This window comes from Hemicordylus capensis, chromosome 5 (genome assembly GCF_027244095.1).
Source record: "Hemicordylus capensis ecotype Gifberg chromosome 5, rHemCap1.1.pri, whole genome shotgun sequence".
Lineage (NCBI taxonomy): Eukaryota > Metazoa > Chordata > Lepidosauria > Squamata > Cordylidae > Hemicordylus > Hemicordylus capensis.
Genome location: NC_069661.1, coordinates 235,579,339 through 235,598,839, shown reverse-complemented (window position 1 = coordinate 235,598,839; position 19,501 = coordinate 235,579,339). Strand labels below are relative to the sequence as shown.

At 44.4% G+C, this 19,501-nt stretch overlaps 1 protein-coding gene across 8 annotated transcripts in view; it reads right to left on the bottom strand.

Annotated features, from left to right (window-relative positions):
• The window catches only part of IQSEC3 (IQ motif and Sec7 domain ArfGEF 3), a 246,079-nt gene that overhangs the window by 27,511 nt on the left and 199,067 nt on the right, over positions 1 to 19,501 (bottom strand). For 6 of the 8 annotated variants that reach the window (XM_053255097.1, XM_053255101.1, XM_053255100.1 and 3 more), the window contains 3 exons: positions 2,229 to 2,351; positions 1,681 to 1,847; positions 1,047 to 1,210 (listed from right to left, as the gene is read on the bottom strand). In XM_053255097.1, coding sequence (XP_053111072.1) covers positions 1,047 to 1,210; positions 1,681 to 1,847; positions 2,229 to 2,351 — 454 coding nt within the window. The remainder of the gene's footprint in view (positions 1 to 1,046; positions 1,211 to 1,680; positions 1,848 to 2,228; positions 2,352 to 19,501) is intronic. The other 2 variants (XM_053255098.1, XM_053255102.1) reach the window with 1 other exon arrangement.

Sequence of the window (19,501 nt, the reverse complement as noted above, 5' to 3'; positions counted from 1 at the left end):
CAAAGTCCACCCTACCCTATCATCCTCAGTCGGTTTTCTAATTGGTTAGGGCAACTCCAGCCAGCAAAAAGATGACTGACAGCTAGGAATCTTACCACTTCCCTGAACATATGGCAGGCAGGGTTCACCACTTCAAGGCCTGCCCTACTCGGCAACTCTCACACCCTCCCTAAAGAAGCAGAAGGCCCAGGAACCTGAACAATGGCAAGAATGGCATATGGCCTGTGACACAGGATTTGATAAAGTTGCTTTCATTTGAAAAAAGAAAATGTCCGGTTATTGTTAACAACACTTGTTCCAATGATGAAAAGGAAGTCTTTATTGTGTGTTTTTGTGAGTGTTTGTATCATTTGTGTTTGTCCTTTTGTGTTGTGAAAACTGAATAAAAAGTGTAAGGCAAAAAAAAGAAAAAAGAAAATGTCCACCATCCTGATTAATGGCATGCTTGTGCTTCTAACAAAAGCACACATGCAGCACTACCCTCCCCACTTCCAGAAGGTGGATGCACTTGCGTAAGAGCATGACAATTTATTCTATCCCCCCACCCCGCTCTGAAAGTGCTCTTGACAGTAGAAACACATCCCTGAGGGCTGCACAGTCCTCAGGGATATGTTTCTATGGGTCAAAAGGTGCTTCCAGAGCAAGGGTAGAGCAGCAAAAATCATCACATAATGCTTGATTTGGGCCAGTCAGCAGCCAACGTCTAGACTAATGTTGAGCTTGCGCAATTAACAAAGTTGCACTGGTGCAAGAAAGTCACATAGCTGCACAAACTCACGCAGATGTTCGCAGCTGTGCTCTTGCGTTCTTGTGCAACAGTTCCCTGCAAAATATATGAGGAAGAGGTTTCTCAGCAGGGGGCATGCCATCTTGTTGCACAAGCATAAACACATTTGCACTAGCACAACACTGGTCTGTAACACAAGCTCCTGACTTAGCACATCTGGCCTGAGGAACATCTTTGCACTAGTGCAACATGATTGTTCAAGCATGAGTTGTAAGAGTAAGAAAAATAGAGCTGACACCAGTATTGCATAAGGGCTTACCGTTTTCATGCCAACAATTGATTTTTCCACTTTGGTGACATAGGTTACATGATCCTCATTAGATTTAAGCTCTCTCTGCTGGATCCTCTCATAAATCCCCACCACCAGGTCTCGAGGAATATCAGCTCCATCATCCACTCCTGCAAAGCATAATGTAGAGCAAGCTAGGCAGAGAGAGGATTCATATCTGAGCGACAAGAACAGTGTACAAATGATAGTTTTTCAGAGACTCTGAAGTGTTAAAACAGAGCTATAGTTGTCCAGTACTTTTGTCCTGGTATGGTTTCTGGTCAGAGGCATTGCATGGTTTTGAAGAACTACTAAAATCTGCACACCTCTTTGACAAGGCAAAGAGGGATGAAAGTCATAACATCAAAACTCATGTTCAGTTTCACTATTAGCCAGGAAGCAATTTCAAGTACTCTATACACATATTGACATAATTAACAATGCAAATGGGCAAGAGTTATTGGCCTTTTCCCCCTGTAAGAGAGGTGGCAAACCCAATTTTCTTCTCTCAGATGCAAACATAAATTTAATGTTTTCATTGTCATTAGGATGTACCCTTTACTTGAAGCCTACACAAAAGATTTGATATTGTAGGAAATATGGCTCATCCCAGCAACGTTCTTACCTCTCAGATTCCGAATAAAATCTTCTAGCATCATCTTCCTGTCAGGTTTGATGTTAGGGCTGTACATATCCGTGTTAAGAAGGATGATGGCAAAAGCCAGTATGAAAATCGTGTCTGGATTATGGAACTGCTGGACCACATCTGGGTTACACATGCAGTACCGCTGGCTGCAGATGGAGGAAGACAAAGTCAGAAAACCAAAATTCATTAATGGGAATCGAAGGCTTATCTGTTACTAATACCCACATGTCTGGGGACACTAAGATAATTTACATCCTGGCTATTGATGACAATACCATAGATGTGCCTTCAGTCTGTGTATGGTACTTCAGAATAAAAGAGTGACTCATATGATAACCTTAATACCAGCTTCTCTTCCACTGATTGGTTCTTTATTCTTATGATAAGAAGACTCAACCCATCCACAATAACTGATCTATGATAGATGTTTCAAATATGCAGTAGTCAACAACTATTGACCATATAGCCAATGTCTTGCACTGAATAGAGCAGTCAGTAAAACTGCATCTCATCAGTGTTGCTCTTACCTGAAGGCTTCAATGAGCCGCTCCACCTTCTGGGCCTCTCCTTGCACCCGGATGTGGGCTTGAAATTTCCGCAAAGCTTCATCAAGCTCCATGCCAGAGAAGTCCATCTCATCTACTACACAGCTAAGGGAAACAAGCAGATTTACGACCAGCCTTCTGCATAACACCCTCCTTGAAGATAACACAAGGGAGAAATAGATCCATCACACTATCATGATAGATCACTCATTTTCTCTCCAAAAGCACACGATATGGCAGCAACCCCATCTTCCTTCCTTCCTGCACCTATCAGGCTCTCTTACAGCCAATATGCAGCACATACAACATTTTGTCTGAGCCACAACTGTAGGAAACTAATGGCACAATCCTTTAGTGTGTTGTGCAAGGTGAAAAAGAAGTGGATGGGATCTGGGATCAGAGCTCATGAACCATTTTGCAACATCATATCTCATAATGTTGTACTCAGGCAGGTGTGTTGGAACACTAGCACAGTGCAAAGTATTTGAGCTGCAACACAGGAAGTCCTGGTTCAACACTCACTGGAACTCACTGGATGTCCTTAGGCAAGTCATGATCCCTCAGCCTTCAGTATAAGGGTGGTAATACTGGTCTAGCTATCAGGGCTGTTCAAAGACTGACAGAAATAACATATGTGCTGTGCTCCAAACACTCAAAAGTGCTATATAAATGTTGCCCCATGTTGCTGTACCAGTGTAGCCAAATTAAATAACTAGTTCAGTTCAATTTTATTACAGTCATTGACCAGAAAAGAAATTAAATAACTAATGATATAGAAAGCACAACCCCCTAAAAAAAGGCTGCAGACAGACTACAGATTTTAAAGGGGCTGCAGTGACTTCCATATCAGGGTACATAAAGATCCTTCTTTCTTTCTCTCTCTTTTTACAATCTCTTGTTTCACTGGTAGGACATCAAGAAAGTTAGCTAAGTTACTCATTTTATTTTTAGCAGCACTCCTGTGCTAGCTATTTTATTTTATTTGTATGCAGGAGAAAAGAACAAAAGAAAATATATACAATTTAAATAGAGAGATAATTAAGAACAACATAAAACGAGCTTGAACATTTGGAAATAAATGATTCATTTTACAAAAAAAATTATAACAGGAGTCCAATTAATTAACACTGGCCATTCTTTAAAAAAATCTCAAATAGTTTGTTAGTTAAGTCCACATTTCTTTGAAATACCCTCCCACCCCACCCCGATTCATTCAGCCCGCTCCTTAGTGGCTTTTAAGGCCCTTCTTAAGACCTACCTTTTTCACCAGGCTTTTGCCCTTTAATTTTTAAAAAATATATAGTTATTGTTATTGTTCACCACCTAGAGTCTTTGGAGGAGGTGGTATACAAGAAATTTTTAATTAATAAATAAATGAATTTCCTGGAGTCATTCTTTAGGCTGTCTCCAATATTTAGCATATGCAAGTCTAGCAGGAGCTACCATATATGAAACAAATTCTCAGTCTTTATCAGAAACTAATTGGTATATGCCCACAAAAGCAATAGGAGATCCAACTGAATCAAATATCCTATGATTTTTTTCCAATTCAATCCTTACTTTTTAGCCAAAGAGCAGTTCCACCAAATAGAGAAGAAATTTCCTTATGTTTTCTGGCATGTCCAGCCACTAGCACCACAAGCTGCATTTATCTTACTTATAGTGAGAGACAATCTTGTTCAACATTGTAAAACAGCTCTCTCTGGGATTTTTGTTAAAAGTAAATGTATGTCCATTAGTCACAAGTCCTCCCACCCCTGCATAGTCACTCTCCGTGTTATTCCCTGTATTCTGAGCCCAACATGTCTTGTAATCCTTCATCATACTCTGAAAGCAGTTGAAGTCACTGTCTCAAATGTTACTTCATCTCTAAGCTGTGAACTAGGTCTTTTAAAAGCAATTTTAAACAATGTGCACAGTGACACACATTTCTTTTGTCCCATTATCACACCTGGTTAAATACCAATCCCGGCAACTAGGGGCGGCCTTTCCATGAGGCAAGGTGAGGTTGTTGCCTCAAACAGTGGATTATTGGGGCAGTAGCAAGGCACCAAGATGCCCATCTGCTTTTTAAAAAGGGAAAGAGGGGGAAGGAGGTGCATACAAGGGGGCAGCATTTGGCACCCTCAGGCACACAGAAGCCATGAGCCACCACTGCCAGCATGAACTATTTACCAATGGCAAACATGGGATGATTGTACAGACCATTGTGCTGATCTTCCTTTCAAACCTCCTTTAACTCTCTGGAAAAACTATTTCAGCTGCAAAGACACAGGTTCTTTCTGTGCCAGTGGAACTGTTGATACTGAACTCGAGTACAAAGGGAGAAAAATCAATGTGACTGGTCCCCTAAGACAATCTTTATTTTTTCTTTCAAGGGGCAGATCAGAGGATGATTTCAGAAGCAGAAGGAGAGCTAAAGTGCAATTCCTCCTCCTATCCCTCCCTTTTCCTTTGTTATTTTTATTTTACTAACAGATGCACTTCTTCCTCCCAAGGGGTCACATCAAGGCTTCTTGCCGCTAAATGCTTAGCTTTGATAACTGCAGAAAATTTCCTGGTTAATCAATACCAGGTTCACTGTGGTGGTCATCTCTGGAGACTTTAAGATTTTAAAACAGAAAGAAAAAAAGGAATACTTTCAGTACATTACGCTTCCCTGAACTAAGGCACCATTAAGACACCATTAAAGCTTGAAACCTTGTCAACAGAATGGGAACTATAGATCCCATCTTTTCTGTCAAGAGAAACACTGGAGGGTTGCTTACCAGGACATGGTTTGAAGACTTGAATCCAAGTCTGATAGACTCAAGAGTTGTTGTTTTTTGTTTTTTAATCTGCTGAGAGATGTGTGGTACTGGGAACACCATACTTTTCAAGGTAAACAAGGCAACTCGGTCTCACTCTTCTGCATGAGAATAACAGGACAGGAAGGGGCCTTATAGCCTACCTAGTCCAAATTCCTGCTTGATGCAGGAAATCCAGAGCCAGAGTATCCTCAACAAATGGCTGTTCAGTCAGGGGTGGCTTCTCCATGAGCCAAGGCAACAGTTTCAGGCGGTGCCTGCACCATGGGGCATCAAGTGTGGGCATCACATCCCCCTCCCCACCCACTGCAGACATCTCCACATCTACCTTCCTGGCTGATGCCTCCCCCCACAACTCCCCACTGCCCTCCCTTTATGTTCCTCCCCACCTTGCATCCTGGCCTGGCCCTGCCTCTGACACCAATGCTAGCCCCACCTGCCTTGTCAGCACTGCTCTTCTCCATCTCCTGGTTGCCTTACCTTCTGGGCATGCCAGTCTTTTAAACTGTAGGTTAGTGGCAGAGGTATTGATGATGGAGCAACTAGCATGGAGCAGCAGCCACTCCTCATGGCCATTGCTTCACTAGCTCTAGCAGCTGGGTCACTTTCTCTCCTGCTCTCCTCTTCTGCTCCTTCCACCAGCAGATTTGCGCACTTTGTCTGTTCCATTCTGGAGGGCTGAGCAGAGGTCTTCACAGAAGTTGCATGGGGAAGAGAATGAGGGAGAAAGAGATCCAGCTACTGGAGCTAGAGAAGCAGTGGCAACAAGGAAAGGTCACTGCTCCATGCTAGAAGCTCCATCCTCATTGCTTCTGTCTCCCCCACTGACCTGCACACCAAGAAGGTAAGGCTGTTGGGAGATCACAGGTCCATCTTGGCCAGCATCCTATTTCCCACAGTGGACAATCAGAACCAAAAAGCAGGACATGCAGGCAAACAGCCCTCTCCTGCTGCTGATTCCCAGCAACTGGTATTTAGAGGCACACTTAGGGATACTGTTAGAGTGGAGGCCAAATCTCCCTACACATTGTCACCCCCAGCTACTGTGAATAAGGTGCACTTTTAAAATCCTGCATCATGTGGAAGCTGGTTTGTGATGATGTTCTGCCACGTGGCTGAGGGCTGCACCTGAGTGATGCAAACAGAGTGTGGGCCGAGAGCTGTTTGTGTGAATCTCTTGCATGGAATCGGCATCCTCTGGTTTAGAAAAGGAAAGACCTATATGATTGGCCTACTGTTCAGTATTGTTGTATTAGTGAAATAACATGTGGAGAGTTCTGAACATTTTGAAGAGAAAAAAAGTTAGGTTGCATTATAATGGGTTGCAATGTCATGAGGACCATAGCAACATCCATCCATCCACTCCAAATAACTTGGGAATCATCCCATGGATAAAAGGTTTTACATTGGAACTGCCTCTTGAGTCTTGGCCTCCTACCATGTGTAACCACTTTGTCTCCATCAACCAGCAAATAGGGACATGAACTTAAGTTAGGCTGGAGAAGCCAAAGATAGGCAAATCTGGTGCTGGGCACATTCATCCCCCCACCCTTTCTAAGGTGACAACAAAAATTGGCATGCTGAACCAAATGGTTCGGCACAAACCATTCAGATTAGAACGAGAGGACCACACTGTTAAGCTGCAGAAAGGTCCCTCCCAAAGGTATTGAAAGAGGGTCTTTAATAACCCTCAAGAACATTTTATGCATTATTGTACTTCTAAAGCACAGATTTGATCATTAAGTAATAGAAAGAGATCATTTTAAGATTATTATTGGATTCGTTATGTTTGTAACCAACAATTAAATTTAGCAATATAAAATAATGATTAAATATGTTCTGTAAATGTAGAATAATGACTATATTTTGTTCTAATGGATCAGATTTGTATGCAGAATTACTGCAAATTTGTAATTCCCTGATAAATAGCAATGTGATCTCAAATCCCAGATGGTATTCCATGGCAGACAGTTATTACCAATTTCCTTACAATATCCTTGGGATAATGCTTGCAAGGCAGTCCGTTGACATAGGCATGCGTCTCCATGGAGGACATATGTTGAACCTTAAAAACAGTGACTTCCAGTGCAATTTTCTTTCTGTAAACCGGGGGGTGGGGGGTGGGCAGGAATGGAATCCAGACCCATTGTACCCATTGAGATCATTTTCACTGCTCATTTCAGTTGCAGCAATTTCTTGCTGGTCCTCGTACCCAAAGGTAGCATGGCCAGAGGCAACCTCCCCCCACTGCCTGGCCTGCACAGAAAGGCATCGCACCAGTGCATATTCTGCCACAAGGCACCTAAAAGAGGACTCGTCATGGAAACAGAGAGTCCTGGCAGAAAGGTTTGGAAAAGGCAGGAAGCAGCTGTACTGTTGTGGGGCTGAGATCCGCTCAGCCAAGCGCAATGACCTATTTTCAAGCTTTTCCGCTCAGGTGACAATGCAGCAGGCTTCCAACTAAAAGCGTTTGTAATGAACTCGCAGCCCACGCTCAGGGAGGGAACAGAGGAGAGGCAGCCAGGTGGAAACTCTTAAAACCACAAGACACAAAGATATTAATAAATAACAGCCCTATTCCCCCCACCCACCCCAGGAAAAGAAACAGAACTTCAGGGCAAACTAAGAGAAGGAGAGATCACCTCGTGTCAGTCACACAGCCTCCATGCTCACCCAAAATGCCCATACAGGGGTCACTATGCGGACACTGCCCCTCTCTGCACAAATCCACCTTCTCTCTGCATAGCGCTTTCCTTGGATGAATAAATATGCACAGTGCATGGAGCTGTGGACAGGATGAACAGAAACAAAGGGCAGGATTGAGTATCTTAAACATCTGAGACTGGAGAACAGGGACTGAAGCTGGACAACCAAGGATAAGAAAAGATGCCTCTCCTGAATTTCCCTTTTCTGCACAACATTGATAGGTAGAAGTGTCCTGCCATTTCATAAATCTGGCCAGCCTACCTACCACTACTATGAATATTTATATACTGCTTTTCAACAAAAGTGTGCAGAACAATTTACATAGAAAAATAAATAATAAATGGATGTAAAAGGAAATATAAGGTAGATACCAGCAACAATCACTAGAAGGAAGCTGTGCTGGGATTGGATAGTGATTGTTGCTCTCCCTCTGCTAAATATAAGAGAATCACCACTTCTATAGGTGTCTCTTTGCTCATTTAGCTACTGGTCTGTTTTCCTTGTAAGGCTCCATTATGTCGTGTAGGCCCCAAAATGCAGAAAACGCCATATCCTCTAGCATGTATTAGTTGAAAACAGGTAGATATGCCTTAAGTGAATTTCCTGAATTCACTCCCTCTGCCCCCACAACTGCCACTATGGAGCTAGGGGTGCACATAAACTGATTCTGGCAGTTTGGTCCAAGTTTGAATAAATTTGAACTGGACCACTGGACCTCAAACTGAACCACCGGACCGTGAGCCGGTTTGCGTTTAACCAGCCCTTGGTTCAGCCCAAGTGTTGAACCAGGCCAAATCAGTTCAGAACCAGTTTGGTGGATCAAGGGGGCACGCTTGTAAAGGGGAATCTGGTGAGGATTCCTTTTTACATACAAGCTAAGCAGGAAACCTTGCCTACCTTAAAAAATACCCTAATGGGGCAGCGAGAGGGCACCTGTATGCAGCACAGTAGCAGCGGTGCAGCTCCTCCGAATTGTCAGGACCAGGACCAGCTCCAGCCTCTGTGCATGTGCAGAGACCGGAAGCAGGCCATGGTGGAGCACCAGGCCCATTCCGAACAATTTGGAGGAGCCACGACACTGCTGCCGTGCCACATACGGGTACCCTCTCGTCGCCCCATTAGGGTGTTTTTAAAGGTAGGCAGTGTTCCTGTCTGTGCTTGTCAACGGGAATCCTCACTGGATTCCCCTTCACAAGCATGCCCCTTTGAACCGCCGAACTGGTTCCAAACCAGTTCATTAGAACTGGGGCCGGTTCAGCTCAAACTCAGACCAAATCGATTCAGTTTGAGTCCAAACCGGTCAAACTGGGCTGGTTCTATTTGAACCAAGTTCAAATAGAACTGATTCTACATACACCTACATGGAGCTACTAGGGATCATCTTGCTCTAAGAGGAGAAAAGACAGACACAGCCTGAAGAGCCACCATCATCCAGCTCCCATGTTCCAGCTGAGGTGGTCTCTCCCTCTTCCAACTGCTACCACAGAGCTACCAGGACCCATCTTAATTTGAGGAAAGGAAAATACAGATACACCTTATCAGATGGCCTGATTTAATAGTGCAACACGATTTGGCTCTTAGAGACTTTTTGTTGCTTGTGGTACAGGTTTTTATCGCTATGTATCATTTTAATGCCATCTCCTGCTATTGCTCTCCAACAATTTACATTCAGTGGCATATATTCTCTAAACAAGTAAACTCCATTTAGCTACAATTGCTAACAGCCACTGACAGATTTGTCCTCCATGAATGTAATCCCCTTTTAAAGACACCTAAACCAAAGGTTGTCACCACATCTTGTGGCAGTGAATTCCCTAATCAATGCTATGTTGTGTGAAAAAGTATTTGTGATGAAGATAGTTGTGTCCTTTAAGAGTCTGGTCACCTAGGCTCCATTTTGAGGCAAGGCCTCAAGCCTCTTTCAAACAGGTCTCTTGCTCAGACCTGGCACGTGTGCGTTTGCACTCTCACCTCTCCCAGGCAAACTGTCGGCCATCCTGGCAAATACCTTTCCAAATCCCTTCCTTTGTTCCCCATAAGTTGCGTCAAATCCTTTTGTCATGGTCACAAAACCACTGTCTTCTGTAAGCCCAGGTTTTGATAGCCTGATGTTGCACACCTATATAATTTTATTTCTTCAGATTCTTTCCCCTCTTCCAAAACTTTTTTTCTGGCTATGAAAGGGTGGGATTTGCTCCATTCGTTAGTGCTCTACAAGAGGCTTTTCAGACATCAGGCTTTACCGCGAGCTTACTGCGAGTTCAGGGCATAATGTATACATACTCTGATGAAAAAAGAGGATTTTGTTTACCCTGGACATAAATCGGGCTAGGTTCCAATATGGAGGGGGAAACTCAAATCGTGTGTGAAGTGCTCTCTGAAATAGTATATGGACTTTGGGGTAAATCTGGCCAATATGTGAATGCATGCCCACCCTCCCAAAGTAAAGTCACAGTAAAGTTGCTGTCTGAAAAACCTCCTGGACAGAAGGGATCCCAGTGGGACTCATCTTCTTCATCTGTTTCCATCTTTCTTCTCTGAAGGACAAAGTGTAATTGCAGTCATTTTCTTTTTTCTATGTAAATTACTTTGAGATTTTTGTTATTGTTGAGAAGTGGTATATAATATTCATAATGATGAAGATAATGGGGAAAAAACAGGGGTTCCTAACCTCTGGGCCCAGATGATCAACTACAACTTCCAGAATTTCCAGACAGAATAGCCAAAGATCCCACACCCAGGGAAGGAAGTTGGTGTGCTATGAACTGAATAGGTCACCTTGAAGATCTATTTCCGTGTAAACAACACATTCCGTATAGACCAGCAAATGGAACAAACTGGGGCGGGGGGGCGGGGAGGTACTGCATGCACCTGATAAATATAGTCAGATGGTATAGAAGGTTGCTATTAAGGACGCAGAAGCAGTAAAATAAAAAGTGGCAATAGTATGCAACCCCTTAGCTACTCTTGTCACAGGAGAGATGCAAGGCTACCTTACTCCAATAGCAGTGAGTGCACTTAACATACGAAGCAAGGACATTTGCTTCCAAAACAGCACAAAGGTGAGGCTGTGCAATGAACAATTCCCTCAATGCACTGGAGAAGGGACCTCCATCCTGCACCTGTCAGGATTATTTATATGTTGGTTTCAAAAATGTCTACTCCACATTTCTAGCCCACAAAGCACCTGTAACAGCCTACAGCTAAATATAGTGCCATACAAAAGTCAGGTTGAGTTTAATGCACACACACACACACACACACACACACACACAACAATAAAAACCATGGCACAAACAGGAGTCAGCAATGCTGGGGTGGAGGCATCATCTCAACAGTTGTACTGTGTTTTTGAAGCACAATACAACAGACACAAGTCCTAGCCCTCCTCTGGAGCTTAGAGCTGATGAGAACATGGGAGATCATCCCACAATTGTGTTGTGCTTTGGATAGTCTTTGGAAGTTCAGTATAAATGCAAGGATGAACCCCCACCCTCAATTCCTCTTCAGTTCCAATCCCTAGAGGAAAGCTTTCTCGGTATCCCAAGCACTCAGAAGTGCAGCAGGACTGTAGGAGAAATCCTCGATGGGAAGTGGAGCAGGGAACTGTCTCTGATCTTGCACTGAGTTTCGAAGACACAGAACAAGGTCAAGGATGACAAGACCCTGTCCTTTAGGGAAAGGGAAGTGTCCTGGTGCCCACAGATTTTGGGATGGCTACCAGGAAGGACAGACAAAACATGTAGCTGCTACAAATCAAGCAATTAACATCTGCAAATCAAGCAATTAACATCTACAAATTAAGACACCCAGCAGAGATCCATGCAATTCTAATTCAGCTAAGCACACAAGAGGCTTGTTCACACAATCGTCTGAATCTGGGTTTCATGTGGGTTACCAGTATTGAAGTGATTATGTCAACCCAGGCCAAACTGGAAGTTGCGGGCCATAAACCACCTTGGCATGGGTGCACATAATCATTTCAATGTTGGTAACTAACATTAAACCTAGATTCAAATCTAGGTTTAGATTTAAACCTAGATTCAAATCTAGGACTCATATCCCCCCCCCCACTAGAATTTGGAGTCATCAGTTACCTGCTGTGACATGTTTAAAGAGTTCTTCGTAGATAAAATCTCTCGGATTCGGGCTGATCTAGATGGAGACTCCACAATTAATTTGATGTCTGAACTGGAGATGTCCAACAACTCCTCTTATGTGATTCGACTGCATCGGTTTCAGTTTGAGACTCCGGAGGATGTGGACAAGCTGCTTGGAGCGGTAAGGTCTACCACTTGTTCTCTTGACCCTTGTCTGACATGGATTGTTCTATCTAGCAGGGAGGCTGTTGTAGACAGCCTGGTGGAAATCATAAATGCTTCTCTGAGGGAGGGCAGGATGCCTCCTTGTCTTAAGGAGGCAATCATTAGACTCTTCTAAAGATGCCTGCATTAGATCCCTCAGAGTTGAGCAATTATAGGCCTGTTTCCAACCTCCCATGGCTAGGCAAGGTAATTGAGAGAGTGGTAGCCTCTCAGCTCCAAGCGGCCTTGGAGGAAACTGATTATCTAGACCCATTTCAAATTGGTTTTCAGGCAGGCTATGGGGTGGAGACTGCCTTGGTTGGCCTGATGGATGGTTTCCAATTGGCAATTGACAGAGGAAGTGTGACTCTGTTGGTCCTTTTGGATCTCTCGGCGGCTTTCGATACTATCGACCACAATATCCTTCTGGAATGTCCGAGGGTGTTGGGGGTCGGAGGCACTGTTTTACAGTGGTTCCTCTCCTACCTCTCGGATAGATTCCAGCTGGTGTCGATTGGAGACTGTTGTTCTTCGAGATCTGAGCTTAAGTATGGTGTTCCTCAAGGCTCCATAATTTCTCCAAAGCTTTTTAACATCTGCATGAAAAAGCTGGGAGAGATCATCAGGGGATTTGGAACGGGATGTTATCAGTATGCTGATGACACCCAGATCTATTTCTCCATGTCAACTTCTTCAGGAGATGGCATATCTTCCCTAAATGCCTGCCTGGAGGCAGTAATGGGCTGGATGAGGGAGAATAAACTGAAGCTGAATCCAGATAAAACACAGTTACTTATTGTGCGGGGTCAGAACTCCAGAGATGATTTTGATCTACTTGTTCTAGATGGGGTCACACTTCCCCAAAAAGAACAGGTTCACATTCTGGGAGTACTTCTGGATTCACACCTCTCCTTGGTTTCTCGGGTTGAGGCGGTGGCCAGAGGTGCTTTCGATCAACTTTGGCTGATACGCCAGCTGCACCTGTTTCTCAAGATCAATGACCTCAAAACAGTGGTCCATTTGTTGGTAACCTCCAGACTTGACTTTTATAATGCACTCTATGTGGGGCTGCCTTTGTACGTAGTCCGGAAACTTCAGTTGGTTCAGAATGTGGCAGCCAGGCTGCTCTCTGGGTCATCTCGGAGAGACCACGTTACTCCTCTGCTGATGGAGCTTCACTGGCTTCCAATAGGTTTCCGGGCAAAATACCAAGTGCTATTTATAACTTATAAAGCCCCAAATGGCTTAGGCTCTGAGTATTTAAGAGAGCGTCTTCTTCACTATAAGCCACACCACTCATTGAGGTCATCTGAGGAGGACCGTCTCCAGTTACCGCCAACTCGTCTGGTGGCTACACAAAGACAGGCCTTCTCGGTTGCTTCCCCGAGATTGTGGAATGCGCTCCCTGCTGAGATACGATCCTCCCCATCTCTGGCAATTTTTTTTTAAAAAAATCTGAAAACCCATCTTTTTACCCAAGCTTTCCTAGCTTTTAAAAACTGTTTTTAATTTTATGGCTGATTTTAAATTGTTGCATTGTTTTAACTTTTTATATGTGTTCTGTTTTATGTTAACCACCCAGAGATGAAAATATGGGCAGATAGATAGATAGATAGATAGATAGATAGATAGATAGATAGATAGATAGTGTGAACAAGCCTAATAAGAGCCTTTCCAAACTGGATAGGCTTGGCCATCTTTCTAAAGCAGGCAAGCATCCTGGGGTAAGGAAAAGAGGAGGAGTTCCACCAGAAGGGAGCCAGCACTGAAGAGGCCCCGGATCTTCTAGTCACTTGCCGAATCTTAGACAGCAGGGGAACCTGCTGCTTTGAGGCAATCTCACAGCTTGAGGCACATGACTCTGTCCCTTCTCAGGATAGACAAAGACTCCTCCAGTATGGCATGAACCATACAGGAGGAATCTGCTTCTTTTGTTCAATTTCATGAATTGCACAAAAGAGGCAGCACTATGTGGTGCTTTTGGTTAATCCATTTGGATAATCCATTAAGGCCAGCTTTTGACTAGGGCTTTCTTTAGTTAATTTTAGTCCAGTCCTGGAGTGGAGGCAGAGCTAACAAACAACCTGTAGCAAAAGCATTGAAAGCAGTCTGCACTTGTCTCTCTGTAAATAGTATTTATCTCATTAAACCATTAATATTCCTGATTCTACTCCACTGCCTTGTCCTTGCGTTTCCTCTGGTTTCTACAAACTACACATCCATTTTCCCAGGCCTGACTGGCAGCATTCTGCCAGTTCCTGAGTGAAGACGAGGAAGTTACCATTTCTGGACAGCAAGGAAACCAGCTTGCCCTCCAGGAAAATGCATCAGAACATATTCAGTGTTCCCATTCTAACAAACAACCTGCTCCCATTCACCAGAATGTCTTTTACATTCAGAGAAATAAACCTTGCTTTCAGAACAAATTGAAGATGACAGCTGTGCCTGACCTTCCCAGAATCCTTCGACCCGCAGAACAAACAACCCACCCGCCGTGACACTGCCAACTCCATTCATGGCATAAGCCATCCACTACTTAGGTAGCAAAGCTTATGAATGAACAGGGAGAGTATGACATTCTTGAGATGGAACATAAGGAACAAAAGGTGAAGGGAGTCAGGGCAGAACGGATGGATAAGAACAAAATGATGGCAATCGAGGATGCATAGGAGGGTGACGGAAGGCAAATGAATCAAGGGACAAAGGCAGTGGTGCAGACATAATGCTGGGTAATCTCTTAACCATGGTTAAGAGCAGGCTGAGAGGTTGCACTCTCCCTCCTCCTTCCCTTTCTATGTCATTCCTCCCTCCTTTTCCTTGTCAGCTTTTCCTTGTCACCTCCTTTTCCTTGTCAGCTGTATTTAAGATTTATATTAGTCCATGAACCAGGCCCACAAATTTTGACCATCTGGACCATCTCAGGAGATGAATGCTTATAGTGATTTTTTGGCAACATCTCCCCCTCTAGAGACAGAAAATAGGTGACATCTTTGTTGCACTTACAGCTTTATGTGTGCTGTCACCCCTTCTTTATTCCTGCTCCCCAAACAATTAGGATAAAATTGCAGTCATTTTTGCAAAGAGCAAAAGGTCAGGGTTAGGGTAACAATGAACAAATTATTGCACTCTCTCCATGGAGTAAGAACATTTCTGCCAATTGTCATCTCTGTTCCTCCAACAACATCAATAAAACTTTATAGTAGTTTTTGTTTTGAGAACTTTTAAAAGCTTTTAAAACACCATTGCTGAAGGTTTGATGGTCAGGACAATAAAAGCATGCTAACACACTGAAAGCTGAAATTTCTGCAATGCTATCACCTGTTTTCCACCTCTAGGGGTGTAGACCTTGTCAAAAATCACAATGTGCATTCATCCCCTTAGAGGGTACTAACCACCCCAGCTGGTTTATGTACTGTATCTAGGGGTGATCACAAAACCAGTTTGCCTGGTTCAGTTTGAGTTCAAGCCGGACTCAAGCCAGAATGGGCATGTTCGGTTTTGTGCCTCAGAACTAGAACCTGTCTCGGTTCGAATTAGCGCTGGTTTGGGGTTCTAAAAGTTTTTTTAAAAAACCAATTCAAACTTACCTTGGGGGGGGGCTGCTGTGGCTGCAGGTATCTGGAGATTCCTCCCCCCCCTCCAGCCTCCCCCCTAGTCTTCTATGGGCTAGTTCGGCCCTTTCTGAGATGGCAGTGGCCATTTTGGAGGGCACCACACATGTGCCCTGGCCTTTTGTCTGGCCTGGGACATGCGCCAGCCATACAAATGTTCAGGGCGCATGTGTGGTCGCCTCCAAAATGGCCACCAACACCTCAGAAAGGGCCAAAACGGCCTGAAAATGGACTGAACCAACCCATAAAAGACTGGGGCGAGGCCGTGGGGGCAGTGGCATAGTAAGGTTGGAGTGGGCCTGGAGACGAGATTTTAAAATGGGCCCCCCACTGCTTATTAACAAAAGAGACTTTCAACCATGCAATGCAGTCCTGTGTATGTTTTCTCATAAATCCTAACAAATTCAGTACAGTTTGCTTCCATGAAGGCAAAGGGCAGATTCATCCCTATCGAGGTGGAACTACTTTTTAAAAAATAGTTTTTTAAAAATAAATAAAAAAAATTAAACCATTCAGTCATTTCAATCTGCCCTACTTCACCACCACCACCACCTTATATTAAAACTCTATGGCAAGCAATCCCTAAATATCCAAGGGGGGTGGGGAATACCCACAAAAAGGAAATCACATCCTGCCTCCATTACTAAGCCTGAGGAGTCAAAAGCTGGGCAGAGCCGTGGTGGGCAAGGGCAGCCAGCGCTGGCCACCCTGCCTCTCTCACTCCTTCCTTCCTTTTGCTGCCTGCCGGCACTCGAGTTCAGGCTTCAGGGAGGCCTGCACGGTGGAGAGGTGGAGACTGAAGAGGCTGCAGCAGCTTGCAGGCTGCTTCACTCCCCTGGCCAGAGCATGAGGGCTATCAGGAGAGGGGGCCAGCAGGCAAGGCAAAGGGGACTGGCTAAGGGGCCTTGGGGACCCCTCCAGGCCCTCTGGGCCTAGAGACATTTGTCTCCCCTTGCCCAATGGAACTTACACCCCTGTGTGGGGAGACCTCCCGACACACACACACACACACACACACACACACACACACACACACACACACCAGAGCCGCGGCAGCACTCCCTGGAGGCTCACCAGACTCGGCTGTAAGTTTGGGGGGAAAGGTGTTTGTTTTTACTTTTAGAACCCCCAACTGGCCCCAAGCTGGCCCAGGGGGCTCAACTTGACCTCAAGTCGAGCTGGCCTGGTTCGATAGTGAACCGGCTCAACTTCAAGCTAGTTCGCACTTCCCTAACTATATCTACACAGTGCTAACCATAGTTAAGGCTACCCAGGGTTCTCATTATAACCTGCCATTGGGATTAACACCGGTTTGTAAACACTGGTTAAGAAAGAATCTGGTTAGCCTTAGCTATAGGAACATAGGAAACTGCCATAATGAGTCAGACCATTGGTCTATATAGCTCAGTATTGTCTTCACAGACTGGCAGCGGCTTCTCCAAGGTTGCAGGCAGGAATCTCTCTCAGCCCTATGTTGGAGAAGCCAGGGAGGGAACTTGGAACCTTCTGCTCTTCCCAGAGTGGCTCCATCCCCTGAGGGGAATATCTTGCAGTGCTCACACATCAAGTCTTCCATTCAGATGCAACCAGGGCAGACCCTGCTCAGCTATGGGGACAGGTCATGCTTGCTACCACAAGACCAGCTCTCCTCTCCTGCTCCTGCTCCTCCTATGGTCAGCATCAGTACAGATGTAATTCTAAATCATGATGTTCAGGCTTATAATGGTGGAATATTGAAAACACTTCATCTTAACTATACTGGCATGACTGTGCCAGTATAATTAAAGCAAACCAAGGCAGAGAGGGAGGAATTTGCACCAAGCAGGGGTGCAGGACAGCAGCTCACTCTGAGTCTCTTAACCATGGTTAAGTGATAGTGTTATATCTGCACTGGATCCTAGCAATTATTGTCAAGGCTAAAGTTTAATGGACACATTCCATTTTTAGGAGAATTTGTGCTTCATTAGGGCCTCTTCTTCATGGGATGTCCAATCTAATCTTAGGTCTCTGATGCAGATTTCTCAGCGTGAGCTGCCCATTCATGCCAAAAGCCATCTGAAACCTGCTTGCAATGCTATAACTTCAGAGCCAAGCCAGGGATTTATGATGGAGGAACGGCAGCCTTCATAGAGTGGAGAGTTTCACAGCTACTTTAAAAGGTCTTCTATTATTCATTCATTTGGTTTGATTAATTTAACAGGATTACACTAGGAGTGATGCTTAAGGAACAGAGTTTGGACAAACATATAACACTTTTGGGTGATGCTCATGTGACACTCAAACTAGATTAGCACAGAAAAAAAAATATATCTTTACAGTTAATTACAAGTTGGAGGGGGGATCCACAGTGGATTTTGAAGTCTGTTCAGGTGCTATTTGCAAATGCCACTATCACCGCATTACATGCAGGGGGACAACTGCGCAGCCAACGAGTTAGTTAGGATGAGTTTTTGCACTGGATATTATGAAAGAGCAAAAACCAAAGATTGCAAGCCACACAGGATAACATGCAGACCAGGCAGTTGATTGGGCTGCTGGCTCTCAGCATCTAATGAGACACACACTAAACACCCTTTCTTTCATTCTAAGGACGGATTCACACAACCACTAGAAAGTAAGTAGGGGGGGAAACAACGGTTCCCAGTGAGTGTGCAGTCCCAGCGCTTGCTGAGATACAGAAGCCAGAGAGATCTTCATCTCACATCTGCAGTTCCAGGGCAACGGATAGATGAAGCAGAGTTCTTGCTGGGAAGACAGGGTGTGACAAGCTTTCTACAGCTGCTCATTCTCTGGCCCATTCTCTGGCCCAGGTCTGACATCTCTTTGCTATGGTGTGCAGCCTCCCACTGATCCTCTGGCCAGTGGCAGAATGACATTCCTCCTGCTCCTCACGTTGTCTCCTCCCTCCTCCCAGGTTGCCCCCATTCCTTCTGCCCTAGTTACATTTAATTGTGGTGCTTGGCACGAGAACATAGGAAGAAACATGTGCCAGGCTTATAGCAGATCAATATGCATGCAGTAAATTTGAAGCAAGAACAAAAAAATCAATATTCAGTTCACCTGTTGCAACAAATTAAGCCTGGTGTGCAGCCAGGAGAAGTGATCCTTGAAATTAGGATGCCTGCTTATTAAGGCCTGTCTTGATAATCATTCCAGGTTCAGGGGTAGTTTGGTTTGATTTTCCAGTCTGAATCAGGCTGGAAAACCAAGCACTGAATCTAGATCTCATAGCAAGAAGATGGAATGCTTCTTTCTCCTCAACCTTTGACTCCCAAGTTCTGGCCATTTCCCCACAAGGCTCCCTTCCTTGAGTTTGTCTCTTAATTTATGAATAATAAACCAGCACACAAACTGTGCAGTCAGCTTGTTCCTCTTTCTTGATATGCAGTTCTCCTGCTGATTTCAGTGGAGTTTATTTCCAGTGTCCCCAGTTGCAAACAAGAAGCAGAAGAAGCAGCATATTTATCTCTCCCAGAAAGAATGCTGAGAAAAGAGCAGCTGGGACTTTTACGCACAGCAGGTTTTACCGTGAGTTTACTAGGGAGGCTTTTCTTCAAACTTGAAGTTGTCAAAAAAAACTGTCGCAAATAGTGGGTTTTTAAAAACCTGGATATAAATTGGGCTACACTCTAAAGCACAGTGAAAAACCCGAATTGTGTGTGAACTGCTCCCTGATAACTCACAGGGACTTCAGGTCCTAAACAATATGTGAATGCACCCCCTCCATTCTGGAAGAGATGCAAATTAAAGGGCTTCAAAAGCCCCATGTAAAAAGCTTCCTGTAAAGGTAGAAAATAGCTTCAGAAAAAGGCCTAGCAAATGTTCAC